The following is a 24,443-nucleotide window of genomic DNA, read 5'->3' on the forward strand; positions in this document are numbered from 1 at the left end:
TATTATTTCTCTGTAATGACTATATTTTATAGAAACATAATTATCACAACAAACTATGAAGTGCTGGATAATATTTATGAAAATATAAAATTACAACGTCAGTGCATGTTAGGTTTTTTTGGTGAGGATATAGAGAGATTACTTTTTTTACACAAGTGCCTTTAATGCCTTAGCATGTGAAATATTCTAAATTTGGGTGCTATATTTACTGTCTAAGCAAAAACATTTGCAGCTACTGAAGGCATGAACATTAGTGAAATGAAAGAAAAACCAAGGCCTTCCTGAACCAATAGGTATAAAACCAGGTCTTATTCTACCCAATAATAATCAGAACACTATATATGTGAATTTCTTTCTTTTCTAGCGCCACTAACAGATAAACCACCAAAGCTTTTACATCCCTTGGAGAGTAAGCTAACAATTCAGGAGACCCAGTTAGGTAAGTAGCAAACGTAATCTCTGTTCAAATTGTATGAAGGTATTTGATGTGTTAATGTATGACGGTGATCTGATGGCATGTTGGCATTAATAATTTCATTCAAAAGACATTAAACATACTTTGTTTCTATGCAGAGATGTATCATATAGCATCTAGAAGATTGTTGTTCCCCAAAAACATCTAAGTAATTAATATTGAACGCTTATTTCTTGAATATTATTGATGCTGGGTTTTACATTTGCTGAAAGTCAATAGTTATATGAAGCTGAACTTTTATTTGTAACTTCCCCTTTTCTGTATATATATATATATATATATATATGCATATATACTTATTGTGGGATTCAGTGGGATTTTGTGATTTGCAAGACTTCTTTGCTTTTGTGGATGCTTTCGATTGTTCAGTTCTTACAGAATTGCAAAGACATTCTGTAATTATAAGGGTTGTGTTGGTCAAATCATCCACCAAACAGTCATTTTACCATAATAGCATCTGATTATTCTAAATGTAAGAATATTTATGTATAGATGAATGAAGAAAAATTGATGCATGAAGAAAACATTTTGTTTCACTTTTTCTAGTCTAGTGGATGGTGGGTATGTTTGGTTACTTTAGTGTCCCACTGCTGTAGAGGTAATTAAGGCTCCACAACTAAGTGCATAAGTTACTACAGTTTGCAGGATATAACAATCTGTCTCTTTCTTGGATTGACACAGACAGAAACTTGTAAGAAACAAGAAGTCCTCAGTGGGTTACTCTGGAATTATGCTTTGGTGTCAGAACAGTAACCTATTGATAGGTGTTCTAGCATGTTAGTTACGGAAGAAATTGGATACAAGTATAGTGGTTGTTTAAATCTCATAGAAAAAAAATACAGCAAACAAAACTCAGTACATTCTGCAGCACATCATCAGAAAAAGCAGAAGGCTTGAAAATTAATTCTGACAGTCATTGGCAGAGTGTTTTATGATGATTGCCAGCTTGTAGTTAATAGTGGCCAGAGAATAACTCATCTTTTTTTTTGAAATTATTAAACTATTACTTTGAATAATTCATGCTATTCAGGTAATATTCTGAAGTGCTGATATACAGCTTTTTCAGAAACAATCATATAGAAAAGGAGAAATGTAATGTTTCCTTCTCGAGCTACTTTCTGTTCTTCTGAAGATGTTGGTTCTGATATACTGACTCAGAAATCTTTTCCTGTATGACAATTCTATATGATTTTATGTTATTGTTTGTGTAGAAGACCAGAGAAAAGAAAGCAAAACAATCTACACATTTGTTTCTTAACTAATGTTGCTTACTGGGATATTTTTGTTGAAAACAAAAACCCCAAAAGGCAGAACTTTTCTGGGCTTTGATGTTGACTTGCTAAACATACTGTACGGTAAGACTATTTCAAGAAAAGTGTAATTATTAATGGCTAGCTAGAGGCTTTTTGTCTATGACTTTTAGAATTAATCTCAGTTTGTATTTCTCATAGTTCTAAAAAACAGATTAAATAATTTGAAAAGAGGTAGGTTTGAAAAAGACCCTATTCAGAAAACTAAATAGATGTTGATGAATATGGAAGAGTTAACTTGAAAATGTCACTTTCAGACACAGATGGGAAAGTCTGACCATAAATGAATGTGAATCTACAGTACTTAGCCTTATGTCAAGAAGTTACAAGAATATATTAATTTGTTGTTTAAAAGCCTGTGAAATAACCTGTGAGAACTGGAGCAAGTACAAAAAATTGATAGTTCCCTGATATAAAAATTGTGTTGTTCCGCTCTCTAGATTTAATGCCTTGGTCCTACTGGATACCCTTTGAAAGGTCTATGTTTCCCTGAGGAAATTCAGTATTCATTTCTGGAGGCCAGTGCATACCTTGAAAAAAATGCAGAATATTTCATCATCAGAATAATGCCGAGATTCACTTAGATGAAACTTAGATAGTTACCTACCGGAGTCTTGAGGTGACCACATGTTGCAGACTGGTCTAGACATTGCCAAGAAAACTTGTCAGTCCTCCAGAATGTGTTTGGGATGGCGTGTTTGTCCCTTGTTTGGAAAACAAATTTATTTTGGTGGAAGCTGGGGAAGTGGAAAGGGTGGCAATCCCATTACAAAAGAAGAGAGCCAGGAACTGGGAAATTGAGATAGTCTGGGATTTCAGTAGAAGGTCACCAGTCGGTGTGGTGGGGAGCTGGGGCAATCCCCACTCTTTACCCACATTTCTGTCCTTCTCACCTTGCAGTCCTCTGTCCTGAGTCAGAAATGAAGCAGGTTGCATGTGTCAGGGCAAGCTCTGGGAGGTGCATACCTAATTTACAGGGATGTGTATGCAGCTGCAGGTGCACATAGTGTACTAAAAAGTCCGTACTGATGGCTTACCTCCAAATCTTCCCCTGCTGGGGGAGGGGCAGGGGGCTGTGCAGTGGAACTGGGCACACTTTTGAGGAAGGCCTCAGTAAGGCCAGAGGGTTTTCTGCTGAACAAGCTACTGGAGTTCATTACTTAAGCAGGGCACCTCCATTTAGTGTCTAAATCAAGGTGGGAAGATTCCAGACAAACATTTTTCATTTGGCTCCAGCACTGCTCAGTGTTAGAGATATTTGACATTTGTCATTGGAATATATTGGCTTCTATACACCAGCAATTGGAATTAATATCATGGGACCACAGACCTGTTGTGTTGTTTTGCATGGCTTCCATAAAACAGCATCAAACTGAAAAGTGACTGCACAGTAAGGAAGGCGTTTCTCTAAGGCATGACTGATAGAGTGTTATGGCATAAGCTTGCTGCAGTTTGAGTTGATAAGACAAAAGGAAAGAAACCAGAGCTAGAGAATCTGCACAGCTCAGTCCAATGAACCTCCCATCACGATCAAGTTGTCCACAGTTAGTTGTGGAAGAGGTACCATGCTACTCAACAGATGTCTGAGAGAGTGTTCAGCATGGCTGCACTGAAATGAGCAACTTCAGAGAGTCACAGTGTCTTGAGATCTCATCAGAATTATCTGTTTATTTCACTAAATGGTAACTAGAACTGCATAAGATAGAAACACAGGATAAAAACTGAAGAAGTTAATTTCTCAAAGGCTTTTCGTGAAAAAAATCCCTATGGGACAGCCAAAGAACAAAGGAGAGAAACATAGATGAGAAAAGAGAGATTAGTTTCCAACTTATTCTGTTCTGCACCTAATGTTTTTTGTTTGTTATTTCACTTCCAATTTTGTAATCAATTACTTAATCCTGTTGCAAGGGTAAAACCACTGTTTTCTTTCTAAGCTTTTCTCCTGTTAAACGGGTTTTTAGGCAGTGGTGGTGACCTCAGTATAAATTTCTTCTCTGGAAACAACCAATCCAGATAAGGTTGCATCCTGCAAAGGTTGGAGCTGTAAGAAGATGAAGAGTGTTTCCCACTCAACTCTGAGCCACCCTGTGGTCTGGCAGCAGCATATACCAGGGAGGGGAGAAAAGCTGGCAATCAATGGGAGGCCAGGGAAGGCAAGGCAGGGTAACGAAGAACATAATGACCCAAGCAACTCCATCCCACAATAACTCCATCCCACAATATTCTTCCTCTTACCTTCCAAAGGCTAGCAAAATCAAATGAACAAATCCCTGCTAACATAAACCCTTCTTGTAATAATAATAAAAGCACAAACCTTTTCATTAAGATTTGTTCAAAAAGGAATTTATTAACATTGTTTCTTACATATGAAAAATCCTAAAACTTCAGGTAACTGTATTTTTAATTCTAGATTCATGCGAATCTTATATATTTATAAAGTAAATATACCATATCCGTGATATGTAAGTTTATGTTAAAAATATTGTCTGGGGTTTTTTTCTCAGTCTTTTTAGATTCACCTGTCTTTCAGACAAATTTCTTTTGGCTTCCAGAACTGCCCCATATCTTCCCCTCTCAAGAATACTTGAGAAAATCTGATTTTAGTATCCAGTTGGTTCATCTCATGTTACTAAAGAAGATAGATATGATTCCACAGCAGACAGTAATGGATCCAAATAAAAAAATTACAAAACATGAAATAATTACTTTAAACACCTCACAAGGTAGTCAGCCTCTCTTCTCTCCATTTTTTTTCAGTGTGTTTCCTGGTTCTGCACAAGGCTCTAATTTGACATGCCAAATTTCACCTAGAATAATAAAGCTATTGTTGAATTATTTTTAGCTGGCCATGAAGTTAGAGAAGAGAAAAAAAAAAAAAGAATAAAAGATTTCCAACACTTTCTGAATGGATCTAAAAGCAAAGTTTGTACAGGAACCTAAACATTTTCTCTGTCATCTGAATAAAGTGAATTTCTCTGAATATCATCCAACACAAAAGTATTACTCTTGTGACCAAATATGCGGCGAATATCTGTGCCATGTTTATCTAGGGCATTATTTTGATAAAATTAAATTGACTACTGTATAGGGAATTGAGGATTTCTTCTTTCTTCTCCTTTTCTGCATATATTCAAGAAAAAATTCATTAAACTATTTTTAATAAACTATTTCTAAAGTAATAATACAATGAAGTTCCCCATCAGGGATGGAAGAATGCTACTTCATTTATAGTACTTTGTAGTCATAAAAAACTTCCACACAAATTGGCCCTGTTAAAGATAAAAACATTCCTTAACTAGCTTAATCAGTAGATGTATAAATAAATTAACTAAAATTATATTAAATAACTAGCAACCAGTGACTCCTTTCAGGATGGAAATGGAAATGAAAGAATAGAGAAAGTTATAGATTTTATCTCTACACATTTCCTCTAAATGTTATATTCACTCTGTAAAAGGAACATGTGTGGGGTTTTTTTCATTATATAAGGAATTCTAAATTTATCCAATTACACCAACTTTTTTTAAACAAATCTGAACTTTTTTTAGATCATGTGATTCAACTAGACACTTTGATGTATTCTTTTATTAGATTAACATGGTATGGGCAAGAGTTTCACATGGAATGAACAAAATTGTAAATTCATAATTTACTTCAAACTTATCATCTGGGTTTTTTTTTAACTGAGATCTGGGATTTTCCTTTCAGAAAACAACTAGGGGAGCTTGAAAAAAAAAATAAAGAAGATAATGCATTTGCTTAAACTTTATCTCACTTTATCAATGTTTTTCTGGGAGATATGTATCTGATTTATTGGTGGTATAGTAAAACTCCTTTGTTCATATTAGGTTATAATCCACTGAGAAATACCTGCTCTAAAGAATAGTATATACCATACTCATCTGAGGTACCTCCTGTGTAAAGCATTTAAACTGGATTTAATGCAATAAAAAGGGTGTGTTTATTCTGTCTGCAACTATGCGCATTTAATTTTTATGTACAGATTAGATATATGAGAATTTTCTATTTCAGATTGTTTGTGCAATACAAACACTTTATTTTGGTAATAGGAAAAGAAGACTGTGGAACCCAAAAAGATTTTTCTTATCAGTTGGATAATCAACCAAAAGTTTGGTTTCCTACTTAAGACTTTATTGAACGATCAAAACCCATGTATCTTTTATTAGCAGAGTAAAATATAATCAGATGCACCAAAACTTTTATAAGAGTACTCTGTGGGAGACAGTAGGGTATAACTCATTATAACCAAGATCATAATAACTACAGAATACCACATTACCAAGAAATGCAATTTAGACACATACTGTACATTATTTCATATGAAATTATAGTCCTAAAAACCCTGCAATTTTGTAAATTTGAAGCATCAGGATTCACATTGTTTTCTGTCATCATTTTTTGCCACACTTTTTCCTCAAGCTATACTTTGTGCTTCCAACTTGTGTGTAGGGGATTCATTGTGTCTGATACTGAAAGACACACGAGTGTCTCATTGTATTAAAAAAAAAATCACATAATGGTGCTATGCAAACACATTCAAATGTTAAGTAGCAAATGTCAAACTCAAAATTTAATACTGTGACTTATAATTAATAACTATTTTAAATTAATGAACTCCTCCAGAACATCTTGCTCTAAAGATAAAGATTTCCTGTAAGCAGCAATGGTATTCACATGTAAAGCTGATCTCAAGAATAATATATTGGTGGAATGACAAACACTACAATTTTTACTCACAGGAATTTGTCTGCTTTCCAGTTCTAGAAGAAATGCTTTCCAGCCTTATTAATGACGTCAGTGCATGCTCATGCAATCCAAATGAGGAGTAGTTTTACATGAAGCTGCACTGAACATTGTTTTTTTTCTTAGATATACTGTACATTTGTATTAAGATTTAGTGCTGCACACAGGTTTCATTCTGAAAAATCCATCTAAATTTACATACATTCTTAAAAGCAATAATTATCAGGGATTTGACAGCTTGTCATGTCAATAGGAAATGGAAAGTTATTTGAAGGAACTTTAAAGGTCTGAAAGGCTTAAATGCTTTTGATAAACTTACACTTTAGAATATAATAGTATGAATATTTTTAAGCATATATTTGAACAGGATCTTTTTTTATATTTGTTAACAGATATGTAACAATGAGACTTCATATTGTGCAAGTGCTATTCATGTCTGTTTATTATGGATGAACACACAGGATACCTCATCCCAAGATATAATCAACACATATTTGTTATAAATGTTCAATTTACTAGCTATTTAATTTTATATATTTAATATCTAAGGAACTTGTAAATTAAAAAAAATACAAAAATTCAATTTGATGCTGCATAGCATTGATGTTAAAATAAATATCCCAACAATAGTTTATTTATGGCATGTATTGTAAACCTTCATGTAGCATTTTGGTAGTAATGAATGCATGACGAAGAACTACAGGTCAGTGAATGCCTTTGCTTTGGATTAGGCTTGAGGATATTAGGATACACAAGGTTATTAGTCTAAATTTCATATTTGACAGTAAAATACCAGCAATGTGTTCAACACTCACGTGTCAACCATAACTGCCCTACATCCATCTCAGAATACTCTAGATAGTTATAAAGCAAAAGATAAAATAGCAGCATTTTCTGCAATCTGTCCTCTTTTAATTTCTTATTCTTTTGCCTGAAGTAAAATTCTGACAATGGACTACTTAGGTACTTTTGCTATTTTCCACATAAGAAAGTAAAATACCACCTGAAGCAAGAGATTTATTCAGAACTTAATTTTCATGCCTATCTGAAAGTGTATACAAATAAAAGACTACATACAAAGAAACAAGTGTTAAACACTTATTTCACTGAACTCAGAGGTAACTCTTAAGAACCATGGAGCTACAAAATTAAAGAGAAAAGACATTCAGCTCAGAAAACCCAAAATTTAAATTTATACCTCAGTATGTAGTTATTTGTAAGGCCCATCTTGATTATCTACCTAGAACTCTGCAGTAAATGTCACCTTCTAGTTTATCGATCATTTCAGCTGCTTAAAGTATCATTTGAATAGTTATGCATAATAGTATTAGTAATATACCCATCTCATTCCAATACTAATATTTTTAGGAAAGCAAATATTAGAGAAAATGTTACACTCACCATGAAATAAAACATATCAAGTGACTATTCATATTCACTTCAGAAATAAATGAAGCACATTCTTCAGTTAACCACATTAGGCTTATTTAGAAAAAATTTAACAAGCATTGCAAAATTACTTCTCTGTATACTAATGTAATTAATAGATTGGAGACTTGCAGATGTAGGGTCATATATTTTGTTTCTTTCACAGCTTTCAAAGCAATTAATTGGAAGTAGTAAGTGCTTGTAATTTTTAATCATTCATTCATGGTCTGATCTTTCATGAGCTATCCAAGAGCATGCATGGTACATTTCTGCTCATTAAAAATCATAAGGAGCTGGTGCTGATTTTATAATATGTTTATATATAATGGTGCTGATTTTATAATATGTTTAGAGGTTGATACTAAAGATAGGTTTATTATGGTTTAAGTATTATAGAGAATTTTTGTGCCTCCCTGGCATGTGGTTTTAATCTCCCACTAGTCATTTTTAAACAGAACATTCATCTCACTTAAGTCAAAATTCAAGGATTTCCTTTTTGGAAGACTTTTTCAACTTTAATAAAGAGATTCAATACTTGTATAAAGAAAGATGATTTAAAAATACAGCAGAAAATATTATACTTTTTTTTTCCTTTGTCAAGTGGTAATTAATCTCAGAACAGATATTTTATCATAGATACAGTATCTAAAGTGCCATTTACAGTCTTCCAGTGTTTTGGAAAGGTCAGGCACTTAAAAAACTTATAAATGCAAATGTTTTCTGTCATGCAAGTACTCAAATCAGTGGAGATTATTCTTCTTTACAAAAACAAGCAAACAAAAGTTACATTTAGAAGGTTAAAATCCAAGACAAAATAAATTTCAATTGCTATTGGGGAATGAATGATCTTTAGATTTTTCCAAGATGTTGTTCAGAATAATTTATTTACTATAGTGGACACATATGCTGATGAATACATAAGCAATAATAGTTTAACCCAGTTTAAATCAATAACTAAAATGAGGACTAAAATGCTATTGTAGTAGTTACTCAAGGCACACATACATAGTCTAACTCAGTGTATATGAAAGACTTTTCTCAAAGCATTGGTACATGGTACAATTCACTGCCAGTTTGAGTTTTATGGATCTGGTATCCTTTTTCAGAGTTGTTTTATTTTGGGAGTTTCTTATATCAGGGAAGGGGAGGTGGAAAATGGAGTATGGGTTCCAGGGCAGTCTGAGCCAGCACTTCAAGAAAGAAGTGAATATATAGGCTCCTACTTTTACAGAGGAAAGAGGTCTGGGGAAGAGGAAAATTTTGCTACTGTTTCCTGCAGTCTCTGGATGTGCAACCCCCTCGCTCTTGTTGTTTCTGTTTAAAGTGCTTCCAAGTCACCATGAAAGAGGAATTTCTTGAATTAGTCAGTGGAACCTCTCAAGAGGACACACAGTTCCACCTGGCAGCTAGGTTAGCTATTAATGGTGTGATGTTTCATGATTGTTTTAAAGAGGTGTAAATCTATGCTGCTCTGACATTTGCCTCCTGTTGCACCCCTCTTATTCCATCCATCTTCAGCACTCTTGCTTACAGGGCTAAAAAAGCATTCAAAGGAAAGACAACCAATTTAAGCTGGATTTCTTGCTATGCTGATGGTAACAGGGGTCCAACAAGCCCTAGTGCCAGGATATGGTGAGAGTGGGAGGTATAGCCAGGGAGAAAAGTTGAGAGAAGGAGTTTGGCTCAAACTGATAATGAAACATCAGTCCACGTCAGGACTTGGTCACAGTAGGTTCCCAAAAAGGTCAGTATACATCAAGAGGCACCTGTGTGACAGAAATCACATCACATCAGAATGGAATTGCTTTGCAGCTCTCTGCATCTTCCCATCAAAGTGGCTTTTGTCTGGACTTTGGCAAACTGACAACTTGCTCCATTCACTGTGTAGGATTTCAGACATTTTGTTTAGACATCTGGGATGACATACCTGAAGTGGGAGTGTGTGAATGTCTTCCTTCATGATACCTATACAGAGCAGGTGAATGAATGCCAGGCTTCCAAAAATATTTAAAATATAACTTTCAGAAATGTTTTACATTGAACCATTTGACAACAAGTATTTTATAACAGAAATGTAAAAGTCATGGTATATCATAGAAAGTTATAGCCCAGGTCTTCTAATATTTTTGTATTTTTGAATGGTAAATTCATTGAAATGTAGCTCCATTACCTGAGATGTGATAAAGTTTTACCATGGCCATGACAAGGAATTATTCCATCATTATTTTGATGTTATTTAAAGCAATATATTAATCACACTGCTATTTAATTGTCTGTGTGGTATCCAGTTACAGAAACTTGAGAGCAAGGAAGATGTTTAACTGGGATAAAAGAAAAAAGTGTGTTACTCATATCAATTCTTTAATTAGATGTTTAGTTAATTTTGTTTATCAGTTGTTCTTACTTTGTCTCCTTTGTACTCATTAATATGAATAAAAAGCTGAATGATGGTTCTTGTTTTTCAGCAGAAATGTACATGATAAATTAGTGATACTGAGAAAAACATAACAAATATTTTTTGATGGTCATATTTATGCAGCTTAGCAAAATTCAAAGGCAATTTCCATTTAGGCAGATAATATTTTCTTTGGCAAATTTTCAGTCTTTTAATACTGTTGTGTCAGAAGACTTATATTTCCTACTTTTTTTGTTGTTTCTCTTAATGGTATAAAAAAAATAAACTCAGGATTATTTCTGCATTTGAAATACTTCTTTGTTATGCGAAAAAATGTACTGATGAATACAGCTTTCACAAGTAACATTACGGAGTTTTTGTACAATACATTGAAAAGATAATTTGACTAATGTTAGGATTGAGGGACATCTAATTATTACTTTGGTCTGACTTTATGTTATATGCAATCATCAATTAAAATGGTTCAAATTAATAATTTTAAAAGCAAATTGCTTCTGTTTTGAAATTATTTCCTTTATTTCTTTACCCTGGAAACTATAGTTTTCTGCAAAGAATAGTGAGCTGCTGTGTCCACATCTCACATGCCAAACTACCATGGGCCCACCCTCACTTCATTCAGCAAGTGTTTTCACACATCCTATTTCTCAATTCCGTTTTTCTTAAGCATTTTATGTAATTAGAAGTAGAGTTCCAGCCTGAAGTAAGTCAAAAGAGAAGACTGTACCAAGAGAAGCTAGTATTTCTCAGAGCTTGAACATCCCCTCCTTTGAACTTTGCTTGTCATTTAGAAGTGTTATCTTTATTATGGCAAGATGGTGTCACTGATTGCTCTATCACCCACCACTCTGCAGTATTCCTGCCCCATCTCCTCTTTTGCTTTGTGGCAATCTGTTAGCAAGTGTGGGTGTGGACCAACTCTGCTGAGCTGTCATAATATCCCAAGGCATGAAATGTAATTCATGAGTTTTTATGTCCTAAATTCAGTGTGATGTGTTCAGAAATAGCCTAATGGATGAGGGGATCCAAAGTGTTGGACTGCCAGTAGCAATTTACAAGCAACCCACAGATGAAAAGGAGGTCTCAACTAGTTAGAGATATCTGAAGAGGGAAAGTGGTGCATGTATAATTGCTAGTTACTTCCAAGTCACTTAGCTGGGGTCTCAAGTGTGACTGGCTTGTGAATGAGCTCAGCCTCAGTATTTGACCCCTGGCAGCATTTCCTGAAACATGTATATAGTGCATTGCAAATGCAAGGTAGAACACTGGTGAAGTTTAAGACAGCAGGGTTTTCTTTGCTTTTTAAAAGTCTAATAGTACATGTTTTCACTTATTATGCCATGGAAGATATTTTGAAATTGCTTAAACTGTGGTAACACATTTGTAATTTAAAGTACAATATTGAATCCTTACTAAGTTATCTGTCTAATATCTATTTTGTCTCTTCAGTACATAACAGCTCCTTCACAGTTAGTAATGATCAGTTTATTTATTTATGATTAGCAATTGACCTACCTCAAATGCATTATCTTTCATACAGGTAAATATGTGTACATAAATTTACCTTGTTTGTGAATATACAAGATGATACTGTTTTTGAATTAAAATTTCAGTGTTATTTTAAAATAAATTAGAAAACCCAACATAGACAATAATCTAAAAATTATTACCAGTTGTTTTTGCAGCTCATATTTTGCTGCACTGAAATACATGCACCTAGGTTAAAAGACAAAAGTATTACATTCTGAACAAAAACAAAACTAATTTTTATATAATTTTACAGTTTAAACTAGAGGAAATGTAAGACTAGACAGTCTAAATAATTTGAAGCCAATGTAATATGTATCTTCAGTTTTATTCCCTAGTAAATTCTATATTCTGTATAGAATAATTTTTATTCATTTCTTGAAACATATATAAAGTTACATTGTTTTAAAGCTGCTAGTCTACCTTTAAATGTAGCTGTTTAAATGGAAAATGTTGGATTATGGCATCCACACGTAGCCTATGTATATTACAGGCATAAGTAGGACCAGATTACAGTAACTGTAGATTTTACAGGCTGGGTGGAATAACAATAAATAAAAAAACAAGCAGATTTTCTTGTGCAGAGATGAAAAGCTATCCTCTATCATTACCTTCCTGGCAGTAAGCCATAAAAGTGTTTTAAGAAACAAGAAATAGTTGGGTTTTATCTATTGACTGTTTTTGAATATAGAAGAAGAAAAAAATAAAAAGAAAATGTTCCCAGGGAAGGAAAATAAAAGAACAGTTTTTTCCAGTGATTACATTCCTCCCTATGCACCTGTGCTACTTAGGTCTGCCTATTTAAAATGTTGATCTAAAGAATATTTATTTTGCTCTAAGCAAATATTGGAGAAGGAGAAAATAAAAAGAATCAGTCAATCATTAGTAAAGGTCAAGACTTGCAAAGGTCTGTGCTGCCTCTATAAAACCTAAGACAATAACAGAAATAGATGGCTGGAGGGATAATCTCCAAAGTGTAGCTAAAGAAAATAGTTCGTGTTACATTAATGTTAGGATTTTTTTCTAATAATGACTAATGCTGGGGAACAGTGTCTCTGTCAGAATCTATACTTTTGATTTAAGTAGAAAGTACTGTTAAGAATGTTTAAATCATATGTGTTTCTCCTAAAATTTCAATTTTATAAACAAACTACTTGGAATAGTAAGTTAAAAATACAGTGAGACAGAAGTCTGGCATGTGTCAGTAATGATAAAACTAATTTCAGAAGCACGGTATTGAAAGGAATAATGAGTTTCTCCAATCCCAAACTTTTTCTGATTCACTGTAGTCAATCATCTTGAGTTGTCTTTGCAATTCAAACCCTTGCCAGTCACATAAACATTTTGCATCTCTCTGTGGATGTCAATGATTCTGAAGCCTGAGGACAATTGAAATCATTCTGTATTGGAAAAACAATATAATTGATTCTTTAAAAAGACTTATAAAGCACTCTCAATATTTTATTCTAACTAGATATAAAATGTGCCTTCTCTTCCTTACCAGGCTTCACCCTCTAGAGGGTTGTACACTTTTTCTCTTCAGTAATCTTCTCTGCCTGCTGGAGATAGAGACTTTTACCTGCAATACTGCTACCGTATATATCCTTCACATAAAGGCCAGAGCCATCAAATTTTACCCTGATTCCAATTCTGTTTCTTACATTTCTCTTCAAAAATAGCTGTCTTTTTCTATTTAGGCAGTCCTTACCCACTCTTATCATAAATATTTGTCTCTTGTGATGAATAATGATGATTTTGTAGTCTGGTTCTGCCTTCTTTTACTGTTTTTATTTCCCAAGAGTTACCTTAATGTAACTGCACAGGATTCTCTGGAACTCAAACACTGTGCCTTTTGCAGAGCTATAATACCTGCCAGCAATGGACTGCTCTCTACTTGTCTATCTGAGAGGCATTTAAAAGAATTCAGTTTCCAATTATTCTTTGGCTATGCTGCCTGCAGAGCAGGGACAGACACTTCTTGTATCAGTAAAGCAAAAAAGATTTGAGTGCAAGAGCATTTTCTGGAACAGCAAAAGCTTCATGAGTGGTAATTTTTGTAATGAAAGGGACTTCCTCTCCTGCTGAAATTTCACTAAAATACACTTCGAATAGAAGAGACTTTCTCCTTCCTCAGTACCCTCCATATAAGTGCCAGTCACTTCAAGTCATTACATCAGAAACCTCTTAATCTTCCCACATCCTTACCTTAACTCAGCTGAGGATCCTCAAAAACTCACTCAGATACCTGTGCATTTCACACATGGCAGATATAGATAAGGTAGGTATCACCCTCTTTATTGATGAAATATATTTATTGTTGATGGGCAGGAAGAACAAACTACGACCAAAATTATTAAAACTTGCTTGATTCACAGTCTCAGCATGATTTTCTGTATGTAAGCTTTTTGAGGAAAGACGTATATTCTACTATGTATGGACTGTCTAGAGCCATGCCCAGCTAGTGATACTGAGCCATGGTAGCTGTGGAAAGAGATTTAGATTACAGTTATTTCTCCTTAGTCTCTCTTTCTTCAGTCCACTGAACTCTCCATGAACCGCATAAAGTTCTGAACCCCATAAAGGACATTGCCTTCTTCCTTCTTCCTTTACCTCTATCTTACCAGCCAAGAAGAGAAAGAAAGACAAAGAAGAGCAAAACTTATTCCATACCATAAAAATATCCCTAAAAATTAAACTGGTTAAATAAAAAATTCTACAAAGTCTATTCAATGCCATTATTAGAAGATATTTTGCAGCTGCCAGGCACCCCACAGGACTCTGAAGAGATGGAAGCCACCAGTGATCCTTTGTAGTGTTCATTTCATTGACATTTCTGGATACTGAAAACTCTCTCAGGTCATGGTGTAATCTCAGGATGAGTCCTTGCATTAACGTCCAAAAATATGCTGCTTAGCATAGCTTTCATTTTGTATTTTAGCAGCTTTGCAAGAAATTAGACCATGTGTTTGGGTGCATCCACCTCCTATCCACACTGCCAATTTTAATGGGAAATAAAATGTACAGAAAATCTTTTGCATGCAAATTTGCAGTAAACACTATGTGTAGTGATTACAGATTTCAAAGCAGTATTTATTAGTACTCTTCTCCTCACTGATCCCAAACGATCATTATTTGCAGGCAGAAGCCTACTGATGTTTCAGCAATGCAGGGAACACTACCTTCATTCTGAAAGGGATTAAACTGATAAGAAATGCTAAAATGAATAGTACTGAGTTGAGTGCACCTGCTTGCCCTTTGTTGGACCACCCTGTGTCAGCAATATAGTTTCTGTGGCTTAATGAGCTATGCATGCACGAGCTTGTGAGACATCACACATAGACTTCTCATTAGCAGTTTATGAAGCTATGGAAAGAACCATTGTGTAGAAATGCTTAATGAAATATGAAAGAACTTTTTATATGCTCCCAGCACCTTCTGCTGTGTTCCATATTCATGGCAGATTTTTCCCCTGAGTGCTCCTTGAATTCCTTATCTCTGTTATCAGATGTTGATTTTTCATGATAGATGTGATATTTAGAAATCTTCCAATATGCCATATCTTGTGTCTTGGTCAAATTTCAGTTAACAACCTAAACTTTAGAAATAACCTCAGAGATATTTGGAGTGTCCTTCAAAGACCTCTAGCCAAAAAACTGGCTCTGAGAAAACAGAAAAGATATGTGTGGCAATTAGTGCAAGAAATAAGAAGTAGATTGGAAGACTAAGTGCAGTGGGCATAAATTGAGAGCCTCCAGCAAAACAAAAAAATCAAGCCTGTTGAAAAGCAGAAATTCAGACATCAGAGGGGGAGAATGTGGGAAGCACACAAAACCTCTGCAAGGGTTGAGAAAAAGCAAGCAAATACTACCAAAGAGCAGAACAAAGGAAGGAATCATGAGGTATAACATAGCCACAGCCCATTATGGAGAACATCATTAAGACAACATATGATTTCCCTTGTGTGACAGAGGGAAGGGAAATCCACTGACTCCCTTACTGGGGGGCTGGAATGTGCTACAAGCAGCAGGTAAATGCAGAAAGGAAGGATGATGTGTATAGTGGGTTATGACTGTAATGAAAGGGCATTAGGGCATGCAGGAAGAATCTGTCTTGTTCATGCTGCCAGGATTATAATAGATATTAAGTAAGAGATTTCTTAATAACATAAATGTTTATTAGATTAATGTCAGCCTGCAAGGCTAATACTGATTCCTTGTGTTTGTTAAATGAAAACTTAAAGAAATGTAAATAATTTTTTTGCAGGAAATACATTAGTCATATTAGACCATGCTTGGTATATAATTGTCCAGTTGTATTTCTGTTGAATTAAAGCAGAAAATAGGAGGCATGTATAAGAAAGCAGGTTCTTCTATTTCTTGGCTGGGGGGAAAACAAAAAAAAAAGAGAGAGAAGATGAAAAGATGGTCAGCAATTGCTCTGTCTTTTGAGAATGACTGATAGGGTACTCTTCACTTGGCCTTTGAAGCTCCAACATTCTATATCCATTTATTGTAACTACTGTTTTTTCAGTTTTAAGCTTATTACTGTCACATAAGATTTGTGAGAATGACTGCTCATGACTAAAAGCAGCTATGGAGAATGATGTAGATCCTGTACAGGAGAAATCTGTGCTTGCTTGACTTCTAGTTACTCTGTACCTCTCTGGAATACACTGGCCAAAGCAAATTGAACTTGGTGCAGTATTGATCTGTGATAGTCTGTGCTGGATTATCTGTTTCTCACACTTTTTTCTATGCTTGCTAGTAAAACCCGTGCAAACATCAAATCCATGCAGGCCTGGAATGCCTTCAGAGGCCAGAAGTAATTCTGAAATTACCATAAGGTAGAGTCTATTCCTGACATTTCAGTATCCACCCCTGCCCATTTATATACATTCATTCCCCCACTGACACAAATAGTTCTTAAATAAAGAGAAATTTTGGCAGGCAATTTTTCATGTTGACAAAGCTTTGATAACCTGAGTCCTGGAACTTGCAGGAGCTAATTCTTCATTAAAGTTTTGTTCAGCGATTGGAACAGCTGAGAAAACGTATGATTTTATTTTCCCTGGAGTAATTTGTATGAATCCAACTCATTAACTCACCAAGCAAGGCTTTTACATGGGGTCTAACTGTAAGCCACCAACATTCATTCTGCATTCCTCACAGAAAGGCAGAGGCTCAGGTTATTTGGAGGAAAGGAATTATTGCCACCTACCTAGATGGGTGTGGGTCTGGAGCTGTGGGCACTTCCACAGTGAGCCTGGTGGTCTGCTGCAGACGAGTGACTTACCCCTCCCTACCACAATTCCACTGATCATTGTACACACTGAGGGCTATCCCTTCTCAGAAAGGAGCAGAAAGAGCCATTGCAGAGCTACTAATGATTAACCAATTCCTTGCACAGAGCTGTCTCTTTGAGGTTAGTTGGAAGACGTTTCTTCAAGGTTCCTGCAACAATTTATTTTGAAAACAGGCTGATGAAAAAGTGTCCCATAGCATAAGGTTTGGTTGCAAAAATGCACCCATGAGACACAATGGCAGAGATATGTCAGAATGGAAAACACATAACGCTTGTGTCTAAGTGGTTAAAAAGTACAGGACGAGCGTAAAATCATGCTCTTAAAAATCAAAACATATTTTAAAGGAGGAGGAAAGAAATAATTATGGTTAAGTAGTCGTTTCCTCTTATGCCTGCAGGGTTTGATAACCTAGGAAATATTTTTTCATTAAAAGGTATAGGAGATAATATTGAGAATATTATATTTACTGGTAACACTCTGTCTTCCTGATTTAAGCATAAATGAATACATGATAATAAGTTCCTAGCCTTTACTGACATTTTCACAGTTTATAGAACTACTGGAGTGTCTTTTGCATTTTTAATTTCTGAAAGTGTTTAGAAAATGATTTCATAAGGGCAACATTTCAAAGGACTTTTACATTTGTGTGGCTCTTACAGATCCCTGTCAGGAGAACATAAGACATGAAAGCTAACTATTTAACAACTCACCTCTTTTCCATTAATCGCTGTGTTGCCAGGAAAGCACATTTACAGAGATAAAGGGCTAACAGTGTAATGCAGAAACACAATGGGAATCCTCAGTAATTTTAGTGTGGCTGCCTATTGTCGAATGTCCTCTGACACTAAAAAGTTATTTTAAAAATGCAGTTAGAAACTAAATTTTAATTAAATATATATAAATTCTTTCCGTTTTTAACACATAGCTTTTATGGGTTCCTGTCCACATCTGCAAGTGGAACAGCTATCAGATATTTTGTCCATATTCTGTATCTTCTATGATCTTTCATGATTTTCGTAGGATGAGGAATGAGTTCATAAAACATGATCTAAGGACAAAAAAAAAAGTGGGGAGGACACTGACTTTATTGATTCACACTATGTGAAAGATGTTGTGTTCTTCTTTAGGCAGAATAAAAATCTGAGTCAAAAGGAGATGGAAAACTCACTTATCATGCTGGTTCTGGGAAAACTTGGGACATGAAGCTATAGTGCACATGCAGCATGCAAAGATATCAGAGATGCTGTGGGCAAGTTGCCTCCTCATGGAAAAATAAATTACTATTCACTTTTGACCTCAGCATTTGAAATAGTGCTTCCCCAGATGCAGTGACAAAATTCCTCCCTTACAGAAGAAAAGTTTAGGCGGTTTTCTAGTTCCTATGTCCCGAATTATGCCAATATAAATTACTTTTTTACACCTGTTAGTGCAGTAAAGGTAACTCTTTCATATTAGATTCTTGGTTTTAATGTTAAATAAAACCCTAGAGTCTTCCAACTTTCGAGAATTTCTTGCAGAGCTGCCTTAATCTGGTTGTTTCTCTTGCTTAGCTCGGGTTGCAATCCGTATGGGCAAACATGGCTAACCTCTTTAATGTACTGTCTCCTCAGTTCAGTCACCACACACAGCATGATAATGCCTACATCTGTGCACGCTGGAGTAAGGGAGACACTTTGTTAAACCACTCCAGCTCTATCCATGAAAGCCTACCTGCTGATACTCTCATTGAACCGCATGCCAGTGTTTCTCTTGTACCAGCAAATAGGTTCCATCTGCTCCAGCACATCCACCTGCCTTGTAAAGGACCGCACTATCTACATTAGTGTCCTGGGGAAGAGAAATCCAACACGTCCATTAATGAATAACAGCTATGGGAACTGCCTGTCATTCTAAAAGGATCAACAAATCAGAATTCAGTTAAGGCTATAATAATGTATTTCTATTTTTATGGAGGAGATTTGCTTTCAAAGTCTTAATCTTGTAATGTAAATTAGGAGAATCAACAGTTGCACTGTGGTCCATTTTTCCTTCAAAAGTACCTAATGTTTTTACCTACCCCCCTTTGCATCTCTTAGTATTTCTGTCGGGTAAGCAGCACTGACTTCCTTGAATAGTTTGCTCTTTATGCAAGCTGCTCAATAACAGTGAGGGGGTGGATATTGTTCATACTGTGTTTTATCATCATCATGAAGAGATTTCTTTTCTTTTCCTATTTCCTCTCCTATTACTTTGACTATAGGGATGCTCCTGAAGCTGGTCTTTTATTATTTGTTTTATGGTTTGTCTCAAAAAGCTGTTAAACTAGTGACAAGCAATCTCTCAACAGGATGGTAGTATGATGATTTTAAATTTGAATTAGCTGAAAGACACCAGACTTGCTCATTCCTAAAGCGAGTTTGTGATCCAATCAGCTTGCATCTCATGCTCAACCATGCAGGCCAGCCTCATCCTGTGCCTCTTTGCTTTCCTTATATCTAGAGCAATAACCCTTTCATTCCCACCCTACCAGGAGCTGGGATCAAAGAAGATGGATTTGTTCTTTCCCTGTTGCTGCAATAAAGCTGCTCCTCAGCAAAATCTTGGTGCTGCTACACAAAGGGAGAGATTTTAGGTCCTTAGATGATTTGGGTAGACTGCAGTAACCTGAACAAAGGGTAGGGAAGGAGAGAAACCCAGCACCATCTTAGGTTATGACAGAATTTTACCCCTGGAGCATCTTCTGCTCTTAAGGGCATTAAGGATGAGACAGACATGGCCTTGAGAAGAGTACATACTCATTTCCTGACCTACTTTTGTGCATGAAGTTCAATAATAAATAGTGTTGAGATCATCAGTGCTGGTGGTAGTGGGTGTTTGAGAGGGTATTTAAGTCATGAAACATCTCAGTGGTAGCAGCCTATGACTACCCTGAGCACACCTAAATTATAGACATGTGCTTGTACCTTAGTGACCATACCCTCAGACTGTCCATAAACAAGTAAAAAAGGATTTAAAAATGATCAATTGGCTCCTGTGAGGCTTTTGTGGTTGTTGCACACAGAAGGCTCTACCCTGTACTGGCCTGCATCAGGCCCAGGTTTGGAGGCTCTTGCCTTCAGGAAGCTGGAACTTTGTGATTTACAAGCAACTCACCAAAATCCCAAAAGGCAGATCTCACTTTTCTAGGTTATACTTTGGCTTTTTTTTTTTTTTTTTTTTTTTTCCCAGAGTCCTGAATTCCAGCTCAGGAAAAGCTGCTTTTAAGGTGTCCCTCTTGGGAAATCTGTCTAAAAGCCTTGCATTTTTCAGGACCAGGAGGCAAAAAAAAGTCTCCTCAGCTAGCCCAGGGGAGAAGCATGGTGCTCAGTCTTATCTTATTGTGTAAGATGTACAAAGGTGCTTCTGAGGACTGTATCTTCAGTAATGCATAGTCTTTGGTCACTGAAAGGACATTATGATTACTGGTCTGTGAAATCACAGGGTGAACAGGAAACAGGAGATGTCAGGTGATACAGCTGTGATATTGTTAAAGGCCAAATGGGACAAGAGTCAGCACCAAGTAAACACTTCCATCTGCCTGTCAGCAGGGACTGTTATGAGCTTTTCCTGTTCAGGATAACTAAATCAAAAGTATTAGCAGGTTGACAAAACAGAGAGCTCTGTATTTTTGTACATACTAATACCCAAATTTAAAAAAAAAATAGATACACACTTGAAAATTTATTCCCATAAGAAGACAGACAGGTTTCTCACTGGGCTGTTGATCATTTAGGCTCTTTTCTATTCATTTTGTTATGATGAGGTAAAATACCTGCCCCCTCCCCCCCAATTGTAAGGCTCTTAATTTCCTGCTTCCAGACTAACCTCCAGTGTCTTCAAATTAAATTCAAATGGAATTTTTCTTTTCAGAAGCTCTGTCTCATCCCTGAAACCAGTAGTGAGCTTTATTGTAACAGGAATCCAATTTGTGAGAGCGTAGTTATCTCTCCTCATGTTATTTACCTTTTTTGGTTTATCTGTCCACTGAGATACACTGAGGCATTCCATTTTCAGCTTTTTTTGGCATAAGAGATACCTCATTTTTTTATTTTACCTCACACATTTCTTGAAAAGAGAAAAGTATTTAAATTATATTTTTATATTTCTGCTTATTTAGATGTGTTACTTTTGGTAGTTACATCATATTTTTGCTGTTGTTATTCAGACCAGTTGAAAAAAAAAAACCTTACCTATTTCAAAACTTGTTCTCTATGTTCCCATTTACATAACCTTGTTGTGTGTCTCTTGCCTATGCTGTAATAGCTTGTCTTTGAAAAGCAGCACTAGCATGGCTCTTGTGTGTATGTGTTAGCTTACAGTTCACTTGCGATGGACTTGCAGTACTGGCTGATGTTGACACAGGTGCTAGCAAGTTGCTATTGTGAACACTGACAGAGGTAAAATTATTGGTTTTACAAGCAAGGAACGAAATGATGGCCAGAAGAAAATCCCCTAAAACTTTTAAGAAAGTTGTCGAATTATTGACTTTATATTACAAACAATTAAGTTCCTCATTCTTCCATTGTAGTTATATTTTTGGGAATTCACTATAGAACATGATCAAGGTTTGAAGATCAATGAAATTGATTGTAGCTACACACCATCATTTTATAGAAGGGTTATTCTGTGTTTCATTACATTCTGTAAAATAGAATTTTAAAAAATTTAAGTCTCAACAAGTCCCTCACATTTTGAACAATATCAAGTACCATGTACTTCTCAAAATCCATTTGATTTTACAGCTGGTAAAACGCAATAAAAAGGAATGGATGGGGCCATAACAATAAGTTTTACTTCAAATCAAAGATGTCATGCAACATATTGTCTAAGTGAAGAACAAAAAAATACAGCTTTTTCTGGGTAACAGATTGTGTCTTATTTCTGTGTGTTAAAGAGTCTTTTAAAACACCAGAGAAATTCCTGTCCACACAAAGTCCTTATGTACTTGCTGGCAACACCAGTGTAACTAAAAGTCAGAGGGAAGAAAAGAAGAGGGATGTGAGAGTTATTCACGGGTCAGTGAGATAATTTGTCAGTGGAACAATATGTTAGATAAACAACAACAAACCCATTAAAAACAGACTCTACCTAAAGTTAACAGAAAGCCACCACTGGCCAAATAGGTTACATTTTCTACTTTCTCTGTATAATTGCAATTAAAGATTAATTAGATTTAATTGCTGCCTAAGCAGCTGTAATAACACATATCAGAAGCATGAAAGCATGAATTCAAAGTGTAGCTCTCAGATACATTTGCTAAGTATGTGCGTTTTTTTTCCTGAGTTGTCTTCTTTTCTTGTAAGTTCTTCCCATGCTCTGAATGTATGAAGATAATAGAAAAATAATAGTATAAAATCTATGAAGTTAGAATGTGATATTAATAAATCTTTCCCTACTCAAGAGAGTTGATTTTGAAACAAAGTGAGCAATACCTAATTTTTTTACAGAATAATTGAAAGTGATTTCTTTGCATTGTTAGATCATATATCCCTGATTTATTGTTATTTACTTATTCATGTAACCATGAGATAAGCATAGTTATATTATATGACTAGCACTAATAGTAGGGATGAGTTTCAGTTGTCCAGTGTTTAGACATAGGCAAAATACTTTTGTGTAACTACTTTTTGTGGCCAATTGCCTTCATAGACAGTTTGCTCTATTTTTGAGACTGAAGTACTATCTATGGGGTAATATCTATGGGGTAATAGAAACAGGATTTCAAAGCTCAGGTGGCTCTTGTTGAGTGAACTGTTATACAGTTACTTCAGTATTAATATAATACTTTTACATATGAATCTTTTATGCCATGAGTTATGAGTGCAGGCAGAAATGCATAAACCTGGGCAGATTGTGTGATCTGTTAATTGTATTTAAGAAATTTGGCACTATCAGTAAGAGGCAGAACAATTTCTGAAACACACAAGTGTTTTGTGCATATGTTCACATTGTAGCTATAGCCTTCGTAGTATTTATGACTGTATCTCCACTGGTAAAAGCAAACCTTTTACCATGTACCTGAGCAAACATCACAGCAGAATGTATGTATTCCACCTCAGTATTAGTGCTGTAGGTCACAAGATTCAGCAAATGACAATCTCCTTAAGCAGCAAAGCTTAAATAAAGACAACTTATAGGTTAAATTCCACTGTTCTTCACACAATTATATTGATTTCAATGCAGGGATTCTGGCTTCACATGAATACCCTACCCCTTTCAAGTTACAGACCTGGAAGATATTAATGAAAGTGAATGTTCAAATCAGACTGGTGTTTATTCTGATCCAGAGTTATCAGAGCTGGATAGCAATGAAAGAAGATCACTGTCTGCTTGAATCTTTGTGCTGCACTGCCTCTGCATTTCAGAAAACATGAGATCAGTAAATAGGTCTACCTGAACATCTGGGAATGCTTAAGAATTTCTTTCCTCTCAACAGAACAAAAAGGACAGTGGAAAACGTTTCAATCACCCTTACTCTGTTTCATGCAAGGGGAATGGAAAGAGTTGATAAACTGCACTATTCAAGTCTGAAGTAGATTTTATGATAGTATATTTGATATACTATCAAGAAATTATTTGTGAATTTTCAGAGAGTAAGAGTAAGAATGGCTTGTACTCTGGAAGTCAATGATGAAACTAGAAGAGATATACAGAGAAAAAGTTTGCAACACTATTCCTTGCTTTGTTGTCCTTTCCTAAGTTCTAGGCTAGATGATGTCTTAGAATCATGGAATCTTTTAGGTTGGAAAAGACCTTTATGATCATTGAATCCAACTGTTACATCCACACTGCCAAGTCCACCACTAAACCATGTCCCTAAGTGCCACATCTATAGAACTTTAAATACTTCCCAGGATGGTGACACAATCACTTCCCTGGCAGCCTGTTCCAATGCTTGGCAATTTACCTTTCTGTGAAGAAATTTTTTGTTAATATCCAAACTAAACTTCCCCTGCTGCAACTTGAGTCCTCCTGTCACTTGTTACTTGGGAGAAGAGACCAACTGTCACCTTGCTACAATTTCCTTTCAGGTAGGTGTGGAGAGACATAAGATCCCTCCTGAGCCTCCTTTTCTCCGGGCTAAACACTCACAACTCCTTCAGCTGATCCTCATCAGACCTGTGCTCTTGACCCTTCACCAGCTCCATTGCCCTTCCTTAGAACAAGCTCCAGCACTTCAGTGTCTTGCATGTAGTGAGGGAACTG

The 24,443-nt window shown here is 35.6% G+C and overlaps 1 protein-coding gene across 4 annotated transcripts in view; it reads left to right on the forward strand.

Moving 5' to 3' along the window:
* IL1RAPL1 (interleukin 1 receptor accessory protein like 1) overlaps positions 1-24,443 on the forward strand; it is a 706,285-nt gene that overhangs the window by 530,668 nt on the left and 151,174 nt on the right. For all 4 annotated transcript variants that reach the window (XM_050333305.1, XM_050333304.1, XM_050333306.1 and 1 more), the window contains one exon: positions 365-439. In XM_050333305.1, coding sequence (XP_050189262.1) covers positions 365-439 — 75 coding nt within the window. The remainder of the gene's footprint in view (positions 1-364; positions 440-24,443) is intronic.

The sequence above is a fragment of the Myiozetetes cayanensis genome, unplaced genomic scaffold, assembly GCF_022539395.1.
Source record: "Myiozetetes cayanensis isolate MyiCay16 unplaced genomic scaffold, myiCay2020 scf5-8, whole genome shotgun sequence".
NCBI lineage: Eukaryota > Metazoa > Chordata > Aves > Passeriformes > Tyrannidae > Myiozetetes > Myiozetetes cayanensis.